The sequence below is a fragment of the Anneissia japonica genome, unplaced genomic scaffold (assembly GCF_011630105.1).
Source record: "Anneissia japonica isolate Jap-2015-1 unplaced genomic scaffold, ASM1163010v1 scaffold9939_len101691_cov114, whole genome shotgun sequence".
NCBI classification, from domain to species: Eukaryota; Metazoa; Echinodermata; class Crinoidea; order Comatulida; family Comatulidae; genus Anneissia; species Anneissia japonica.
The window spans coordinates 1-17,966 of NW_022717498.1; the positions used below are offsets into that span (position 1 = coordinate 1).

At 32.8% G+C, this 17,966-nt stretch overlaps 1 protein-coding gene across 1 annotated transcript; it reads left to right on the forward strand.

The window, feature by feature from the left end:
- The first annotated feature begins 1,934 nt into the window (after window positions 1-1,934).
- LOC117110338 lies at window positions 1,935-17,030 on the forward strand. The gene is made up of 11 exons (XM_033253021.1): window positions 1,935-2,000; window positions 2,533-2,583; window positions 3,748-3,847; window positions 4,415-4,483; window positions 5,351-5,884; window positions 10,308-10,352; window positions 10,828-10,866; window positions 12,109-12,153; window positions 13,515-13,910; window positions 15,038-15,189; window positions 16,481-17,030. The coding sequence occupies exons 4-11, from the start codon at window positions 4,477-4,479 to the stop codon at window positions 16,661-16,663; spliced, it is 1,401 nt and encodes a 466-aa protein (XP_033108912.1). The 5' UTR covers window positions 1,935-2,000; window positions 2,533-2,583; window positions 3,748-3,847; window positions 4,415-4,476; the 3' UTR covers window positions 16,664-17,030.
- Window positions 17,031-17,966: the final 936 nt, after the last annotated feature.

Below are 17,966 nucleotides of genomic sequence, written 5' to 3' on the forward strand. Positions count from 1 at the left end.
TTGATGATGTTATTTACATATCTAAATCTTTGTCCTACCTTATTAATTATTTAGAATTCTCTTTCCAAGCTAATTGTTTCAGTATGGTATTTGTTTGCATTGTTGCTTATTTTAGGCCATGGCCTTCTTTTTGTTATATGTCATTGTTGCATTTATTATTATTGTAAAGGGAGCCCTTGGAAACAAGCAGAAATGCTTGAAGGGTTATCCTGAAATTCTCTTATTTTTGTTTGATTCGTTTAATTTTGTACTCTGTTTAGTTGTGAGAATTTCGAAATAAATCAAATCTAATCAAATAAAAAATGGAAATTTCAGGGAAAAAAAGTGTTTCTTTATTTTTATTATGCCCACCGCTGCCTTAAAATCTCTGATGATAAGATATGTATATTTCTTCCTAATTATGTTAACTGAAAGCATTTAACCATCCCATTACTACACTGTTTACATTCACCAATACATTTTTTTATTTTCTCCTTGAATTTTTTAACAAAACTACTTTGTAAATAAGAAAACAAAATTTTGTTTTTATTTTTTTTTTCCACCCTCCGACAATCTTAAAAAGAAAAAATAAGTTTTAGAAACAAGGTATAAAAAAGTCTCGCCTTGTATTGCTTTGTTTACGGAGAAAGGAGAAAGTTTCATTCCACATACTGTAGTTCAAAGGTGTACATTCCAGTAAAATTATGTATGTTATTAGAAGTTTGTTTAATGTTCAAATGTTCCCTTATGTATTGTTTTCTGGAATTTCTGTGGTATCATTGTTTTTTAGTCTGAATTGTTAAAATACAGATCGATTTTTATGTTTCTGGTGTAAATTAAAAGACTGCAGTGTAAAAACATTAGGACATAATAATTTTAGAACCTTAATATTATTTGTATAGATCCTTTGTATATAACTTAAACAAATGCACTTGTATTTCATAATAATGAATATTTTTAGTACTGTACTTTCATGATTATTATGATTATTGTCATTGTTTATAAAGATTTTCAGTAATATGTTGAATTCAATCTGTCTGTCTGTTTTAATGAAAGATGAGAAATAAAAATAGCATTTCTATCAATTGTTGCATGTGTTGGTTTATTACTGATGTTGAGTAACAGTGATGGCGCATTCATGACGGCAGTGAGTTGACTGGTTTCAAAGGTGATGGTGTATACAAACTGAGGCAGTTAAATGATTTGTGTCTGGTATAACAAGCAGTGATGGTGTACACATACTGATGCAGTAATTTGTGTCCGGTATGACAAGCAGTATGGTGTATACATACTGACAGTGCCACCGAGAGGGGGAAGGGGGAAAATAGGCTTATCTTCATAAGACTTCTATGAATGGATACCTGCACTTGCACTTGAAACTATACGACAGGGTCTCCAAGTCATGGCGTTGGACGACAGGGAAGTGGCGTATCCAGGGGGGAACGCAATCCCCACACTGTCTCTTATACACATCTAGATGTGTATAAGAGACAGGTCCTATTCTTTACGATGCCTTACACATGGTTGCCTTTCAGTTGTTTGATACTAATGGATCAGGCTTTGTTTCTTTTGGTAAGTACATGTAGATGATCATTCTGGCATCAAAAGAACAGTGGCGTATCCAAGGGGAGGGGGGAAAACTTCGAAGCAAAAAAAAAATAGGCTAGGCTTATGCTTATGCTGTCACGGTTAACGTGTATTCGGGAATCTAAGAAGCAATATTTTTCAGTGGCCACCGAAAATAAATTCCACTCCCCCTCATATTTTTGTCGCTCCCGCTCCCCCTCCCCCTCCCCTCCCCATTTTAATACTGCTAGATACGCCACTGCGACAGGGGTCCAGACCTGTCCGACGGGAGGGCAAATTTCCCGTTGGCGCCATCACTTTGGAACGCAGAAAGTCCAGTATCTTACGTCATCATGTTTGGGGAAATTCCCTACCAATGTCGCGGCCATGTTGTTGCAAAGAACGAGCCGACGATATTTGGGCCAACAGCACCTCCCTGAACTGAAATTATTTATGTATGTACTGTATCTAGAAAGCTAAATTCTATAGTTGAATATTTCGATGAAGACTAGCAGGGCCATACATTACTAAAATATTAATGATTACGCTAACGATCATATATATGTTACTGATGTTTAGTAGAATTACTACAGTAGTTAGGCCGGCTGGTCTAGCACCTATTTATTGTCGGCACGGTCCGCCTGCCAAAAACGAGAGATTGATGTAAGCCAGCTGACTTAGGCTAGCCTAACCGCCTAACCGGTCACGCCTAGGTCTAACCATGGAGGATTTTCCTCCATTGTCTAACATACAATAGAATATAAAACTCTCCATGTCTCACTGATATTTTGCAGCTGTATTTGAAATATTCAAATTACAGGTAGAAGTACTGACTTCTTGAGTTAGTAGTAAAATGCGCTAAAACCTTAAAATATGAAGAAACACATAGCCCGTACATCTTACTTTGTTCTCTTGATTGTTATACTGAAATGTTGGCATGTATGATTTCAGTAACTAATATTATACAGTATCCTTCAATTTCCACAGTAAATGAAAAATTTCTGTAGCACCGAGTGCATGGGTTACTCAACATTGCAGGTAGAGTATAATTAATAACAGCTTTAGAATACTAACTGGGCAGGAAGAAGATTTATGGTTCAATTTTTGGCACTAGTGCACTTTTGCACACTACATCTAAAATCAAAAGCTACTATATAATTTATTATCAAATATTCATAGACATGCTGAAATGGTTGGATATTGTCACTTTACTGTAATATTACACTATTTTAAGCCTCTATTATAAGTAAAATCTCTTTCATTCTCACACCCGACATCCGGTTAATTCGCTGGCCATCTTGTTAATAAATGGTTTTTGGATGTAGTGTGCAAAAGTACACTAGCGCCAGGCGAGCCTAGTCCAATTTCTCACGGATGTACCATTTAATTGAATTCCACTGGGCTTGCACTGGTGGTTGCGTGTCCCTATTGGTATTGAGTTGTCTTCGTCATTATAGCAGGTCATTTATTTTATTGAAAAATGGGACACATCTAACTAGAAAGCCCTGTTTGAAAGGGGTGGGTGTGGTTGACATAGTAATAGACTCAAGTGCTACGGAATGAATTTCCGTAATTAGGCTTACTGTAGTAGCTACTGAAATTTTTGCATAATTATGGACGTATGAAAATGGACAAAAACGCTACAGAAATGTAGGCCTAGACCCATAAATATATGGGTCTAAAGCCCAGAACAAATGACTTTGGTTACATTGTCCCTAGACAACCCATACTTTCAGAATACTGATGAATTTATTTGTGGGAGGTTCGTTTTAGTGGAAAGTGGACACTTATCTCCGATACTCTGGAGAACATTGTGAATATATTTACGAAATATCAGTATCATCAGGCCTCACTATACAGTCTGGTACAATATGTTTGAAATTCCAGAGAAGTACCTGCAATGGAGCAATGCACTTACATTTATGAACTTGGGAAGTCTGCAGTAACTTGTAACTATATCTTTCTGCAACTTAAAACTAAGCATTGACAGTCTTATATATAATTTTATTCCAATCACAAAATGAGTAATGATAACTTCAGATCTCACCAATATAAATAATTCTAATCATTGATCTCACAGCACATTGGCAAACCATTTTATGTAGCAGCAGTCCATTAATGTTAAACGCAAATTTTGGACGTCATTTAATAGCATTGTTTTCATACAGCCCAACTTTAGGAAGTTTTGATTTGTTTTTGCAGGCATTATAGGCAGATATGGGGATTCAGCCATGGGTAAAATGTGACTTGAGTTGTCTCTGGTACAATACTGAACTTTTGGGATTGATGTATCATTTGATGGGTGAGTTGAATTTGATCTTGTTATTAAAACTTGGTAATATATTTTTTATATTGAATTACAGTATAATATATTTTTACTATACTACTGTAGTTACTACTGCTGTACTAAATTTACACATTTTTATTACTACTGTTATATTATTTATTATTATTTAAGAGAGAGAGAAGAGAAGAGAGACAAATGTAAGTAAAGTGTGTTACCCAAGGACACAAGCAATGCGACAAGCAATGTCTTGCACTCTTGATCTCATGTTAACAAATCCAACACACTGCACCACATGCTCCCAACACTGATAGATGTTGAATAAATTACAGTAAATGTTTTTTTCAAACACCTATAATTATTAGTTTTTATAGCTATGTTTTGGATTGTCTTCCTTATTATGTTTGGTATTATGAATTTTCTTCAAAATTTTCGCATAGGCCTAAACTCTGTCACCCTTCCCCCCTTCCCTGTGCCTCCAACTCCCACGGGCTGTGCAGATGTATTTAGAAATTATATAAACTAGTAACACAGTCCAGAAGCTCTGAAGTTGTAGTTAATATAACTAAAGTATTTTTTTTTCAGAAATGGAATGATGAATAACAGAAGGTCAATGAGATAGAAAGGTTAATGAAAATAAGGACAAAATGGAAGGTAAACTAATGAAGAAATATGTCAACATGCTCTCACACAATATCGGAGACGGATGATTTTCGAGGAGAAGAGATGATTATTTCCCATTTCCGTCATTGTCTGTGAGAAGAGATAAATTTCTTGCTGTTTTTTGTTTTAAATTGTACATGGTCCTTAAAATGATAGCACATTCACCTGTGCATTTTTTTCATCTAAGACTCTAGTCCTCCTTCACTCACTCATTTGCCATTTGGCTTCCCACACCATTAGTTAATGCTACAGTTCTAGAGCTATAATTGGGGATGGTCCCAACAGAAAGTGATTAATTCAGTTTGGTTATAGCTCTGGTCTACCCATTTTTTCAGATTGCTCTTTACTGTTTATTTACTGGACTAAATAAATATTGAAATGATAGGAAATTTATGTATTTTGTTTTAAAAAGTATTCTTGATCTGTTACCAAAAATGTTTTTAAAGGTTTTAATCTTTTACAAATACAAAATTTAGTTTTTTTTAAATTTTACCAGTAAAAATAAATGTTCTAGGTATTTAGCACCTTTCCTAATAATAATTTTGATTGAAACTATATGAATAAGTATAGAAATAAACAAAATAATCTTGTAGCATGAATACACTATTGTCATTTCCTATTTTAATATAATATTAAGAAAGACCTAAATTTGTATAGAATGGTGATGCTGATATGAAGATGATACTGACAAAATGTTAAAATAACATTGATTAAGATGATGCCCTTAATTTGTTTTTGGTCATTTAAATGTTAATGCAATTTCCGAACAATTTATAACCTTCAATTTACTGTAAATACCGGGTATTTTGTAACCAGCTACATTAATAATGATACATCTTTATTCTTGTAATTTTATAGAAATCACTGATGACACTTTCAGACAGCTGTTGACAGTTTTTTCAAATTGGTATGACCAGCGTGGATTGATCAGTATGCTGAAAGTTTTGTACAGCGATCTCTTGAAAAACAATTATGAGTTAAATAAGGCTACCAAGGTGATGGAGTTGATGGATTTATTGATTGATTCTGGGGATCTGCACTTAACAGATCTAAGTCTTCTTTGCAATACCATAAACTTATCAAAGCAATATGGCCTGGAAAGGAAAATTAGAGATAACCAGCTACCGTCATTTCCAAATGTTAGAAATGTGATAATCTCAAAATTCACACCTCACAGACAAAAAGTTATGAAGCTTGGAATGATACTGATTGATGAAGAGGTAAAAAAAATCAGTGGATTGTATAACAAACCAGTTAAGGAATATGCAGACACATGGAGTTTAATTATGGATTTGGAGCGCAACAGGATAATTTGTGAAGAGAAAATGGTCACCTTCATTGAAAACCTGAATAGCCTTGAACTTCTACTGGCTGTGAAAGTTTTAACAGAAGGTATTCAGTTTTGTTATTGTATAGCAATATAATAAATGTTGATTATATCAGAGGAGATCAAAGTCCTACAGTAAAAACAATTAATTCACAAAGCAATGCAGATTGATTTACAGTATCATTAAGGGACACAGCCAGGAGGATGGATTAAGACAAACCTAAACCCCTCAAATTACTACATGTACTAGTTAAAAAACATAAGCTTTGCATTTTCAATAAAATTCTTTTTGTCTTCATTGAAATATCAAAAATTGCAACATGCTGAATTAAAGTTATATTTGCAACAAATTTTGCATAATGACAAGACATTAAAAAAAATTAAAAGTGTTAACATTAAAAATATTTATATTATAAATTTTACTTTTAAGCTTCGGTTTCAGTTCAGTTTCTTTTATTAGCATCAAAATCTCAGCAAGGCTGAATTTTACGCTATTGACAATAATTAAATTAAAAACATTAAACAAGCATTCGCACAAGACATGAAAAAAAGTAAAGTAAAATTAGAATACATAAAAATTTGTAACATCAGGAATTCACGAAAAATAAAAATAAAAAAAAAATTTATGCAAAATTATATCAATTATTTTTTTTTTTCACATTTTTTTATTATGTTGTTACGACAAAAATCATAACAACATAATATAAATTATTATTATTCAATTATTAAAATCCAAGAAAAAAAAAATACATCAGCGCAAGCATAATTCTAAAAGGTATAAAACTTGAAAGAAAGCCTATTAAGGATCACCCTTAATCACTAATTATGTTGAATTTTAAAAATGGACACACACACACACAAAAGGAAAGACAAATTGGAATTAGTAGGCCTTTAATCAGTGAGGAATCTTGTTAAATAGGCAGTGGTGGACTTCGGGGGTTTAATAGGGTGCCCAACCCTCAAACTTCCTCCCAACAACCATATTTGCTTATAATAGGGCCTGCCATCTAATTAATAGTAGATACCAGTTACTTTCTTAGTCAAGTTGCCCTGTACAATAATAGTACCTCTTGTATGTATTTTCCAAAAAAAAATTTTTGCTGAGAACCTCCTGATCATGTTGAATTTTAAAAATGGACACACACACACACACACACACACAAAAGGAAAGAAAATTGGAATTAGTTGGCCTTTAATCAGTGAGGAATCTTGTTAAATAGCCAGTGGTGGACTTAGGGAGTTTAATAGGGTGGCCAACCCTTAAACTTCCTCCCAACAACCATATTTGCTTATAATAGGGCCTGCCATCTAATTAATAGTAGAAACCAGTTACTTTCTTAGTCAAGTTGCCCTGTACAATAATAGTACCTCTTGTATGTATTTTCCAAAAAAAAAATTTTTGCTGAGAAGAACCTCCTGATCATGTTGAATTTTAAAAATGGACACACACACACACACACACACAAAAGGAAAGAAAATTGGAATTAGTTGGCCTTTAATCAGTGAGGAATCTTGTTAAATAGCCAGTGGTGGACTTAAGGAGTTTAATAGGGTGGCCAACCCTTAAACTTCCTCCCAACAACCATATTTGCTTATAATAGGGCCTGCCATCTAATTAATAGTAGAAACCAGTTACTTTCCTAGTCAAGTTGCCCTGTACAATAATAGTACCTCTTGTATGTATTTTCCAAAAAAAAAATTTTTGCTGAGAAGAACCTCCTAATCAGTGGAATAAAAGCTTGAACCTGAGACAGATTCGTTTTTGTAAGACCTTTTCTTGACATTGAAATTCAGTTTGGTATTTGTTGAAGTGGTTGGCGCATCGGTTGTGGTTTGGACTCCCAACCTTGAGGTTAGGGGTTCGAAACTCTCGCTGTGCAAGTTGCTTGTGTCCTTGGGCAAGGCACTTTATCTACAGTTGTCTCTCTCCACCCAGGAGTACAAGTGGGTACCTGGTAGGTTCAAACACAGCCTGCGTTGAATACAGCTGCAACATTATGAAATTCCCCCATGGGGCTTGAGTGTGTGTTCCATATGTGCTTGATCCAGTGATCCGGGGTTGTGTCAACGTGAGGCGCTATATAAATCCAGAATTATTGCTGGTTATGAGCTTTGACACATTTGTTTTTTTTAGAGCTCACAAACACTTTGAAGTGTTCGATGATACACATACACAATGTTTCATCTTATTAATTTGTTTTTGAGAGGGTGGTGGGATGAGTAGTTTAGATATTGGTTTGTGTGTGCTGATTTTCAGTACAGTATACTGTTCTGGTAAATTAGCTATTTTCTTCCTATGTGATGAGAGTATCTGTGATGTAGATGTTGTTAGTAACGCTATCAGGGACGTGGAGCCGCGGCTCCCCCCCCCCCCTTTGTACACAGTGTTAAAATTTTAAAGCTTATTCTTGAGCCCATACAAATTCTTTCCTGGGATCACTCAAAATGAATACTTCTGAACATGTAAATATGCATCAGTACACGTTATACATAGGCCTAATAGAACACATAAGCCTATGCGTGATTTAAAAAAATCTTAAATTCATAAATCTCAGGCCAGGTCTTTTAAGATAGAAATGCGATACTGTGGTTTTCGTTTTTATTCCTTCTGCAAGTTTCTTTAAACGTTTGTTTAATAATACTACTAATAATAATAATAATAATAACAATGATGATGATGACGATAGTAATGATTGATAATTATATTAATAGCAATAAATAGTGAAGAAAATTTTGCTAAATGTGGAAAAAAGTTGTGATTTGTTGATCATAATATAGTATATATAGTTAAAGCTTAGTAAGCTATAATTAGGCCTAAGTTGTCCTGGATATTAAGTAGATCCCTGATAAAAGATCATGAGAAATTTGTTGGCGTTTCATTTTGACTATAATGGTAATGTGATGATGAATTTTACTATATAAAAGTGTCATTTCCGGCCATCTCGAGAGGTACTATTTCCTCAAAATTGGTTGTGAAATCACGTTTTTGAAGTAGGCCTATGTAAAGTACATACTCAAAGACAATGTTTTTAAGCTTTGTTTTCTATGGTAAACACACACACATTAATAAGATCTCTATGCTTGTCAAAAATCCCTGATAAAAGATCATTAGAATTTTTTTTGGCGCTTCATTTTGACTAATGGTGATGTGATGATGATGAATTTTTTAGATGGCCAGTCATTTCTGGCCATCTAGAGGTACTATTTCCTCAAATTTTCTCACCTCAGCTCCAACCATTGTGGGGCTGAGGTGGGTGTCGACTCACAAAATGCCCTCCCCCTCCACCTTTCAAAATAGATCTGTGCCCTTCCCTAGGTATGACATTAAACTCCATCGAGTCGGCTCCTGATGTATGTCTTAGTGACTGCTGTTTGTTTTTAGGATGTAATCTGGTATTTCATGTCCATTTTTTGTGATTATGACTATTCTGGATAAAGAATGTTTTGAGCAGAGGTGGATTCAAGGCCCCCCACCATTCATTTAAAAAAAAGAAAAAAAAGAAAAATATGTTCAAATTGAAGTGCGAGAGTGTAATCTCCGGCCATCTAGAGATGCCCTAATCATGAATTTTCTTACCTCAGCCCCAACCATGGTGGGGCTGAGGTGGGTGGTTCCTCAGTCTGTGAAAGTCCCTCCCTGGTTCACCTCTCTTTCGAATTCCTAGATCTACCACTGTTGATTTTTTATATAATTATTTTTGCGCTTATTTATAATGTGTCTATTGCAATTTTCACTTTATCCTCTCAAACAGTCCTAAGAACGTTCAGAGTGCGCTACTTCACGGGGATTCGCCCCCTTGACCCCGCTGGGGTCCTACGTGATTCACATAACGGCCCCCCCCCCCTTTCAAAATCCTTTCTACGTCCCTGGACGCTATTCAGGCTTGAATAGCACCCTCTCTGCCAGTTGTCCTGGTTTTTCAGGAGTTTGATTGGGCCATAATGTACATGTGAGAACCAGTACAATCCATTGTCTCTTTTTATGTTTTGCTAGATGGATTCTGTTTGTATGGGTTTTGCATTTTTTCAGTCAGTAGTATGGTTATAGAGTCTCACGGAAATCGGGACAGCCTCATGCACTTCCGCTGATTTGTAAATGAGCTCAGATTCAGTGTTTCTGGATGCTCTAGTGCACACACCTGTTGTGTTATTGGTGACATCTTTTTTATGTTCTTCCAATCGGGTCTTCAATTTCCTGCCAGTTTCACCGATGTATACTGAATCGTAGTTCCGGCATCCAATCTCTTAAACTACATCACACTCTTCACTGGCATCGATTTGTTCTTTAGGATGTAAGGTGATCTTGTAGTTTATTGATATTTATTTGTGTTTTATGATTTCTATTTTTATATCAAACACATTGATAATATGAAATAGAATTTTTATGGCTTTTCCATGTCCATTTATGAGTTCAATTATATATTATGGTAAATAATAAATAAATTGATATTTATTGTACCAGTAATCAATTGTTTAATTTTATTTCAGACATTCCAACTCCAAAGCCATTTTTAAACCCAGGAAAAGCAAGTGGTAAGATAAATAATGTTTACATTGGTATCTTATTTATAATATTATCATGTTATTTGTTACCTTGTGTTCTATAATAATTCTATCTACTGCTACTGCTGCTGCTACTGCTACCACTGCTGCTGCAGATTATTCAAAAGAGGGTGTAAAAAAATTCCCTTTCAATTCAGAATATTTTTTAGATATGTAAAGTGCTCTTATTATATTGAAACAATACAGTAATTTTGAGAAGCCATCAATTATCCCCATCTTGATAGCTTGTATAATGCTGCTTTGTTTAATTGTTCCTTCTTGGATTTAGAGTAGTTAATATTAAATATTGTATTTAGTCTTATATGACTTTATTTGTATTAAAATACAATAATCACATATAAGTTGGGCTTTTACAGTACAGTACTGTATAGGTCTAATTCAATTGAATGTTAGTTATGGTAAATAATATTATTTTCTGGTAATCCAATATGGAATTATATTTCAGACATTCCAAAGCCGCCATCAAACTCAGGACCAGCAAGTGGTAAGATAAGGCTAATACATTTGTGTCTTATTTTATCACTTACTTCAGGGTTCTTCAGTCCACTGTTGAACCTATACTATCCTCCTCTAAACTCTTCCACATCTTTCTGTCTAATGTGTCGTCTCTCTACCTCTGTTTCTATCTTTCTTTTCTTCTTTTACTTTCTCTGGGTGGCTGTTTTTGATATTTTACAAATACTGTATTGTACAGTACAGTAAGTAGTTAATCTGGGCAGTTGTATAACAAGATTTTGAAAAGCAGGGTGCTAAATAGAAATAGTACAACCAATGAATTTACGCTAGGTGCAGAGCTAGGGGCAGAGCATATCGATGACTATAACTACACAATTTAATTAGTAGTTAAGGTCTAAAAGTAAATTTTTTTTCTATTTATTTCCATTAAATTATAATTATTTTTTCACATTTGAACAAAAAGTTGGGTTCTCAAGCTCTTTGAAGAAGCTTCTGGTTTAAAGGCTGCTGCTGGGCAAACCAATTGTACTTACAATACATTAAATCTAGATGAATTTCTTTGAACTAATTTATTACTAATTTGCTACTTCTTCTACTGCTGGTACACTATCATTAGTATTATTACTACCATTAATAATATTGCTGTTTTTGTTTTCACTAGTGTAGTTTTATTGTCATAGTTATTGTAGTCATTTATTCATGATTGACACATTGTGGGAAGGTTCAGAATATGGTGTTAACAAGATCCTTTTTGAATTCAGAATATTTTGGTACAGATGCTGTAGTATTCGGATGTGTACAATATGATACTAGAAAGCAACATGTTTCATACTAATAGAACACAATGTCCATGTTTCTTTCTGTATGGTCATACCCTGTATTTCTCTTCAAATCAAGAACAGCTTGATTTTTGTCCTGTGTCATTGCAGTTGGGTATTCTATTCATCACTGATTATTTGGAAAACTGAAATTTTATGAAAATACTTATTAAACCAGAACCCTGAAACCATGGGTTACTATTAATTCCTTTGGTTTTTCTTTTTGAGTTGTTTGCATTAGAGCATGGGTTACATGTACTAGGTCACTGTAAAAAAACAAAAAGTATCTAAGCATTTGAACCACTCAGAAATTCATATTAGTAATTATACAGTACAATCAGAGCCTCCCCCTCTCGGCCTCTCACTGGCATCACTGCAGGCCTCAGCTGTTATTTTGTGTTTAATTTTCAAGAACATTTAATATTCTATTTTCTATTGACTTACATTTACAGACATTCCAAATGCATCTTCAAATTCAGGACATAGATTGGGTGAAGGTAATAAGTGATTTTTCATTGTTGTTCTTTTTTTTAATATATATTTTATTGTTACAAAGTTAACTGATAAAGTGGTATATAAATATTGATTAGAGTGAGACAGTTTAGTTGAAAATGGTTTCACTAAAATCAAGTACAGGTAATTGTATTTTGATCAATGTGTAATGATTGCAGCCTTATGTCCCAAAGGGGATGAAGAGGACTAAGTAGTAAGTAGTAATGATTGTTTAACTTAAACCAACCTGAAACCTTAGCTAATTCAATGTTCATAGTTTTTATTGATATATTCAATAAAACTATTTGTAACTACTCATTCCAAAAACTTCCGCTTAAATTATAGAATTAAAGCTAACTTTACAAGTTAAAACAAACAAAAGAGGGCAGCAAATAATGGAAACTAGAATGTGGCATTTGCACTATTTAACATGATCAATTTTGATTTTAAGCAAAAATGTTTGACCAATTAGGTTTTTTTGAAAATTCAGATTTCTAAACTAAGTTGGCAACAAAACCTAAATTGACATTACATACTTACCGCAATATTGATGACAATTCAGCTCTGGCTAAAAGAAGACTTTATAATTCATTTATTAGATTAATTTACTTGAAAATATTGTGATTTTTATTGCAAGAGTTTGATGTCTTGGTACCAAAATATTGGACAAAGGTAATCACCTAAATTTTCCTGATGGTTCCTGAGAACATATTGTAGCCACGTATTATATCTAAGCCTGATGCGGGCTGTGTGGGAGAAGTGAGCATTGTGTTGAGGCTAGAGACTAGTTAGAGCCCTGGTTTGACAGCGACAAAGCTCCGATGGAGATGAGGGGTAAAGCCTCTTGAGATCTGGAAATGTTAGGATTTGAAAGACTATTTTATTAAAATTTATTTAAAAGCCTGTCTACTATTTTCAGTAATGTTTGTAAAGATTTGTAAACTGAAATTTTTAAATATTGAAGCCATATTGTAAAATTTGAATAATAGAAAGTCAAATAATAGAAAATATTCTCTGTTTATTCCTTATTCTCCGATTTTACAGTTTTGTATGTCAAGCAATAGCAGCTAGGACTTATGGCTTCATATGCTTGAAAAAATCTTATTTATTGCAGTCTTTCTGCTTTAAATGTGTAGGCACCTTTACTGAATCAGCATAAATTTCACTATTGCATCAAGAATTAAGAAAGAAATAAACTGATAATATTAAAACAAAGTCAAGAATTGTTGAAAATAACTACATAAACTATGACATTAACATAACTACAATTTAAATATAGGTGAAAGGTAAGTGAACAAAATAGCAGGCAAATGTAAGATTGTTCTATGTTCTTTGATTGATATATTTTTTCATCTTCTATTCATAGGTGTGCAATTAAGTCTTAAACGCAAAAGGGAGGACAATCAACCACATCCGGAATATATTCTTGATTTGTTAAAAGAAGTTAATGAATGTAAAGACTTTCTGACTTTAAGGCATAAGCCAAAGTGTTTTGCTATACTTAGCAGCATTGTCTCCTATTATAAATGTCATGGTTTTGATTTAGACAAAACAGAAGAGGGATCTATAGTGTTTCATTTATCTACACATGATTCTAATGCGTTGATGAATCTGTGGGAAATACATTCTAGCGGGAAGCTCATCAAAGATTTAGCTGGAATATTAGTCCCAGAGATACATCAGCAGGATTTCTTAGATGAATGGATGACGTACATCAATGAAAATGAATACAGAGCTGCACTCAGTAGGCTGAAAGGCAAAGGTGAGAAAATGTGAAAATGAATGAAGGCCAGTTGTATTTAAATTTTAAAATTAAATTATTTTCTAATAACAAAGATGCTTGTTCCTTGGCTACGTACTGTAGTTTGGCCTAAGAAATGGGTGTGTTTGAAGGCACCTGCAGGTCAAAACAATTGTGACAATTAATTTATTTTCACAGTTTAACTTAATAATTGATACCTAATACTGTAAGTTGTGCACTATATATTTATATTGTTTTAGCTGTTGCAGCAGACCCTAATATGACCATCTTAATTTTCTTTTTCCGTTCTCATACATGCCTACTTTGTGCTGACTGCAATTCAAGTTAACATTCAGATACAATTTACTGTAATAATTAAGTAATGAAAATTGGTTTTCTTATGACAATTAATTACAATATTATAAGAAATCAAGAACATGAATATTTAGCTACAGTACACTGTATGTACAATGATAAAGAAATTCACACAAAATGATATGTACACATGATGATGTATTGGCATCATCATGTTTTAATCTTACAGTATTTTGAGATGAAAGTTCATAAAAAACCAAATAAATTTCAAGGGTCAAACTGATAATCGGTTCATTCAACAAAGTAAAACATGCCATAGACCTATACCAATATCATTCATTCTAAGGATTCGGGAGAAGAAGTATGGCTTATTCCTCAAAAGGTGTCAAAATATGATTTTAAATGAATTATTTCTATTTTGAGACTACTGTAGTTGCTGTGATACAATAAAAAAAAAATATAAGTGTCACTTAATTAAGTTTGAATATGACATTTTGGACCACTTAGAAAGAGTTCCCATTCCCTTTATAAGTTTTTGCCATAGTGTTATATATCCTTTCATTTCATGGAAAAGAATCTGATTAATTTAAGGTGGGTTCTATCATGAAACAAAAATGAAAGTTACTGGTAGTATGAATCAAAATCATTTTTCATTTCTTTTTCATCTTTTTTTCTCTTACTGTAGTTTTCTTCTTTTTTGCATGTATTTGCATCTGTGAATTTTGGGTTCTGTGGATATCTCAGATGGAAACAATTACTATTGTACTGAGTAATCAATTAACTTTAATTCTGATGTACACAAATTGAAAGCTTGTATATATATTTTTTCATAGAAAAGCATGATGAGCTCCCTAAACTAGAAGAATCAAAACCAACTCTTGAAGAGATGAAAGTACCATCGTATGAAATACCAGTTATTGAGATCCAGCCACTTGTTGAAATATCAGCCACTGAAGAATTTGTCCAACCTGAATTCCATTTTCAGGTAAATCTAACTCATTCATTTTGCACAATGCCAAAATTATAAAACAATTATGTAATATTTTTCAACAACTGAAGAAGAGATACATTATAATAACTTGAAAATAGTAACAGATTATATGATTTATTTTATTATCTTACAGACCATATGCTAATATTTTGGGACTAGCACAATTTATCAGACACGAACAATTAAATACATTATTGTTGAAATTGAAGCACAATTAAATTTTTATAGTAGTCATCATCAGAACTGTCTTTTGCTGAGCTCGTCAATGAGTCTTACTAGCAAGAAGTAAGTTTCAAGGCGAAGACTACTGTACAGACTACATAGTCACAATGATATTATTGATACGATATTATTGATAACTAATAAAAGGAAGAGAGCAATAAATTTACATAAGATATATTTATTACATAAAAGGTAGAAAGGATGAAAGATGATACAATATACCTATGTTTTTTTAATATTTTACTTTTAATTTCCATTTTATAAATAAAAAAAATTTAATTATTGAAATAAGCATAAAATTACATAATATTGATATTAATTGAAAGTTTGTTTACATAATAAGATAATCATTTATATTTTTACTACAGAAATATTATTGATATAATATACCTCTGTTTTTTAATATTTTAATTTCAATTTCCCTTCAATTATCCTTTTAATCTTTCTTCATTGCTTTGTGATATATTTTTAAAAGGTCATTGCATAATCCAGATCCTGTATTGCATTCATAATTTTGTTTAATAATAAGATCAACTAAACAAAAGAAGTTGAATAATTTACAAATTGCTTTATACAGAATATATCATATAATACATAATGTTTTTGAAAATCTTGGAAAAAACAAATAGAGTATATCTCATTTAGGTGAACTAAGTATAAAATACAAAATATTTTGGGTAAAAATTAAAAATCCCTAGGTAAAGACATATAGATGAGGCATTCTATCATCAACCTACAGAATTAATAGACATACAGAACAATCTGTTCAAACATCACTTGCCAAGATAAAACTACATAGCAGAGGAACTATTTACTTGCCAGTTCAGTTCAGTTTATTTCACATCATCAAAATATTCACAAAACAAATATAATCGCACATGGCAGGACAAACAAATAGCAACAAAAGCTGATGGAGGAGTAAAACTTATTTCCAATGGGTCCTACTTTAACTTGTCAAATACTAAGTTGGAAACTTTATTTGGGCTGTAATATTTAACCAATCCTGGCAGAGTATAAAGCCTGCTAAGATGTTTATTTTTATTCTTTATTTTTTATGTAACAGGACGAAAAAGCCCCAATATCAGAGGTCTCTGAACTGTTAATAATCCCAGAAGTAGAAGAATGTGCTCCATACTTCACTAAGGAACTTGAAACAAAGTTAATTGCTGTAGAAGGAGACTCTGCAGCAATTCTTCAGTGTGCAGTTGCTGGCATACCTAGACCCCAGGTAACACCTCTTTTATAATGTGATAATATTATTATCATAAAGGAATTGTAGGTAGATAGGTAAAGGTAGGAAAATAACTAATTCACAGTAATATTTGTTTGTTTTGTGTTTATTTCATGCTCAATTGCAATGAAATAATTTAACAATAAAATCAACATTGTTCTTAATTGCATGGTCCATGAATATATTTAGCAGACTTTTTCACATCGTTTCCCGATGACAGGTTCTGAATGAACCAAAGCATTATGGTAAGCCTTCCAAAAAATGCAATTGGTTCTATGTTGCTCACAAGCCATATGTGTACACTGGACCGCTTTTCTTATTTGAGAACACTTGGTTCTATAAACCAAACCTTTAGGCGAGGACAAGCAGTGAACTGCTTTTCTGCTAGGGACGTGACACCCTCAAATCCTCACAAAGAATAATCATTAATTTCAATAATCAAACATTTTGTTCATTATGATTATCATCACTGTATCTAATTATTAAGTAAAATTAGTTATGAAGTAAAAATTGTTGTCTCAACACAAATCTGAACACCAACACAAATGAGCTTTTATTTAAATTTTTAATTAGTAACTTGTACACAGTTACATCATAATTAGTGTCATCATTTACAATCACCATTGTCATTTCAAATATTATTATTACAGTATTATTACTGTAACTTAATGCCATAAATGTATTTACATTCTCTGCAATTCACAAATGTAATTCATGTTTGGATTTCCACCACAGGTTACATGGTATGTTTTACCAATAACAATAAAATACATCAAGAATGAAATAACTCATAGTCCAGTCCATCTGTGGACTGACCCAGAACTAATTGCAACAGAAATAATTTTTGCGGAATCTCTTCCAAAAATATAGACAAAAATAACATACTATAAGTCAGAAAAAATCCAATCAGGAGAACATTGTTAATTTTAAAAATATTTAATGAGAACATCTAACAATTGATTGTGTCACATCGCACAAATAGTGCATTGAAGCGTATAAAAGCCTGTTGTTACTAGCACAAAAAAATTGTTAAAATAATATAGAATTCTGCGCGCAGATGCAGTTGGATCAAACCAGATGTGTTCATAACACAATAGTCAACACAAAGTTGGACAAATTGTTCTGCATATTTATTTATTTCAAAGACTACAGTAAAAAATCGACACTTACAGGATGTACACAAAATATATAGGGTTAATATAAACTCTAACAAGTTCTTGTAATCTTGAAAGCTCCAATGTGGGCAGTATAAAAATAGAGGCAGTAGAGTATATTAAATCATGCTTAAATCATTGAAGAAATATTCTCCATGCCTAAA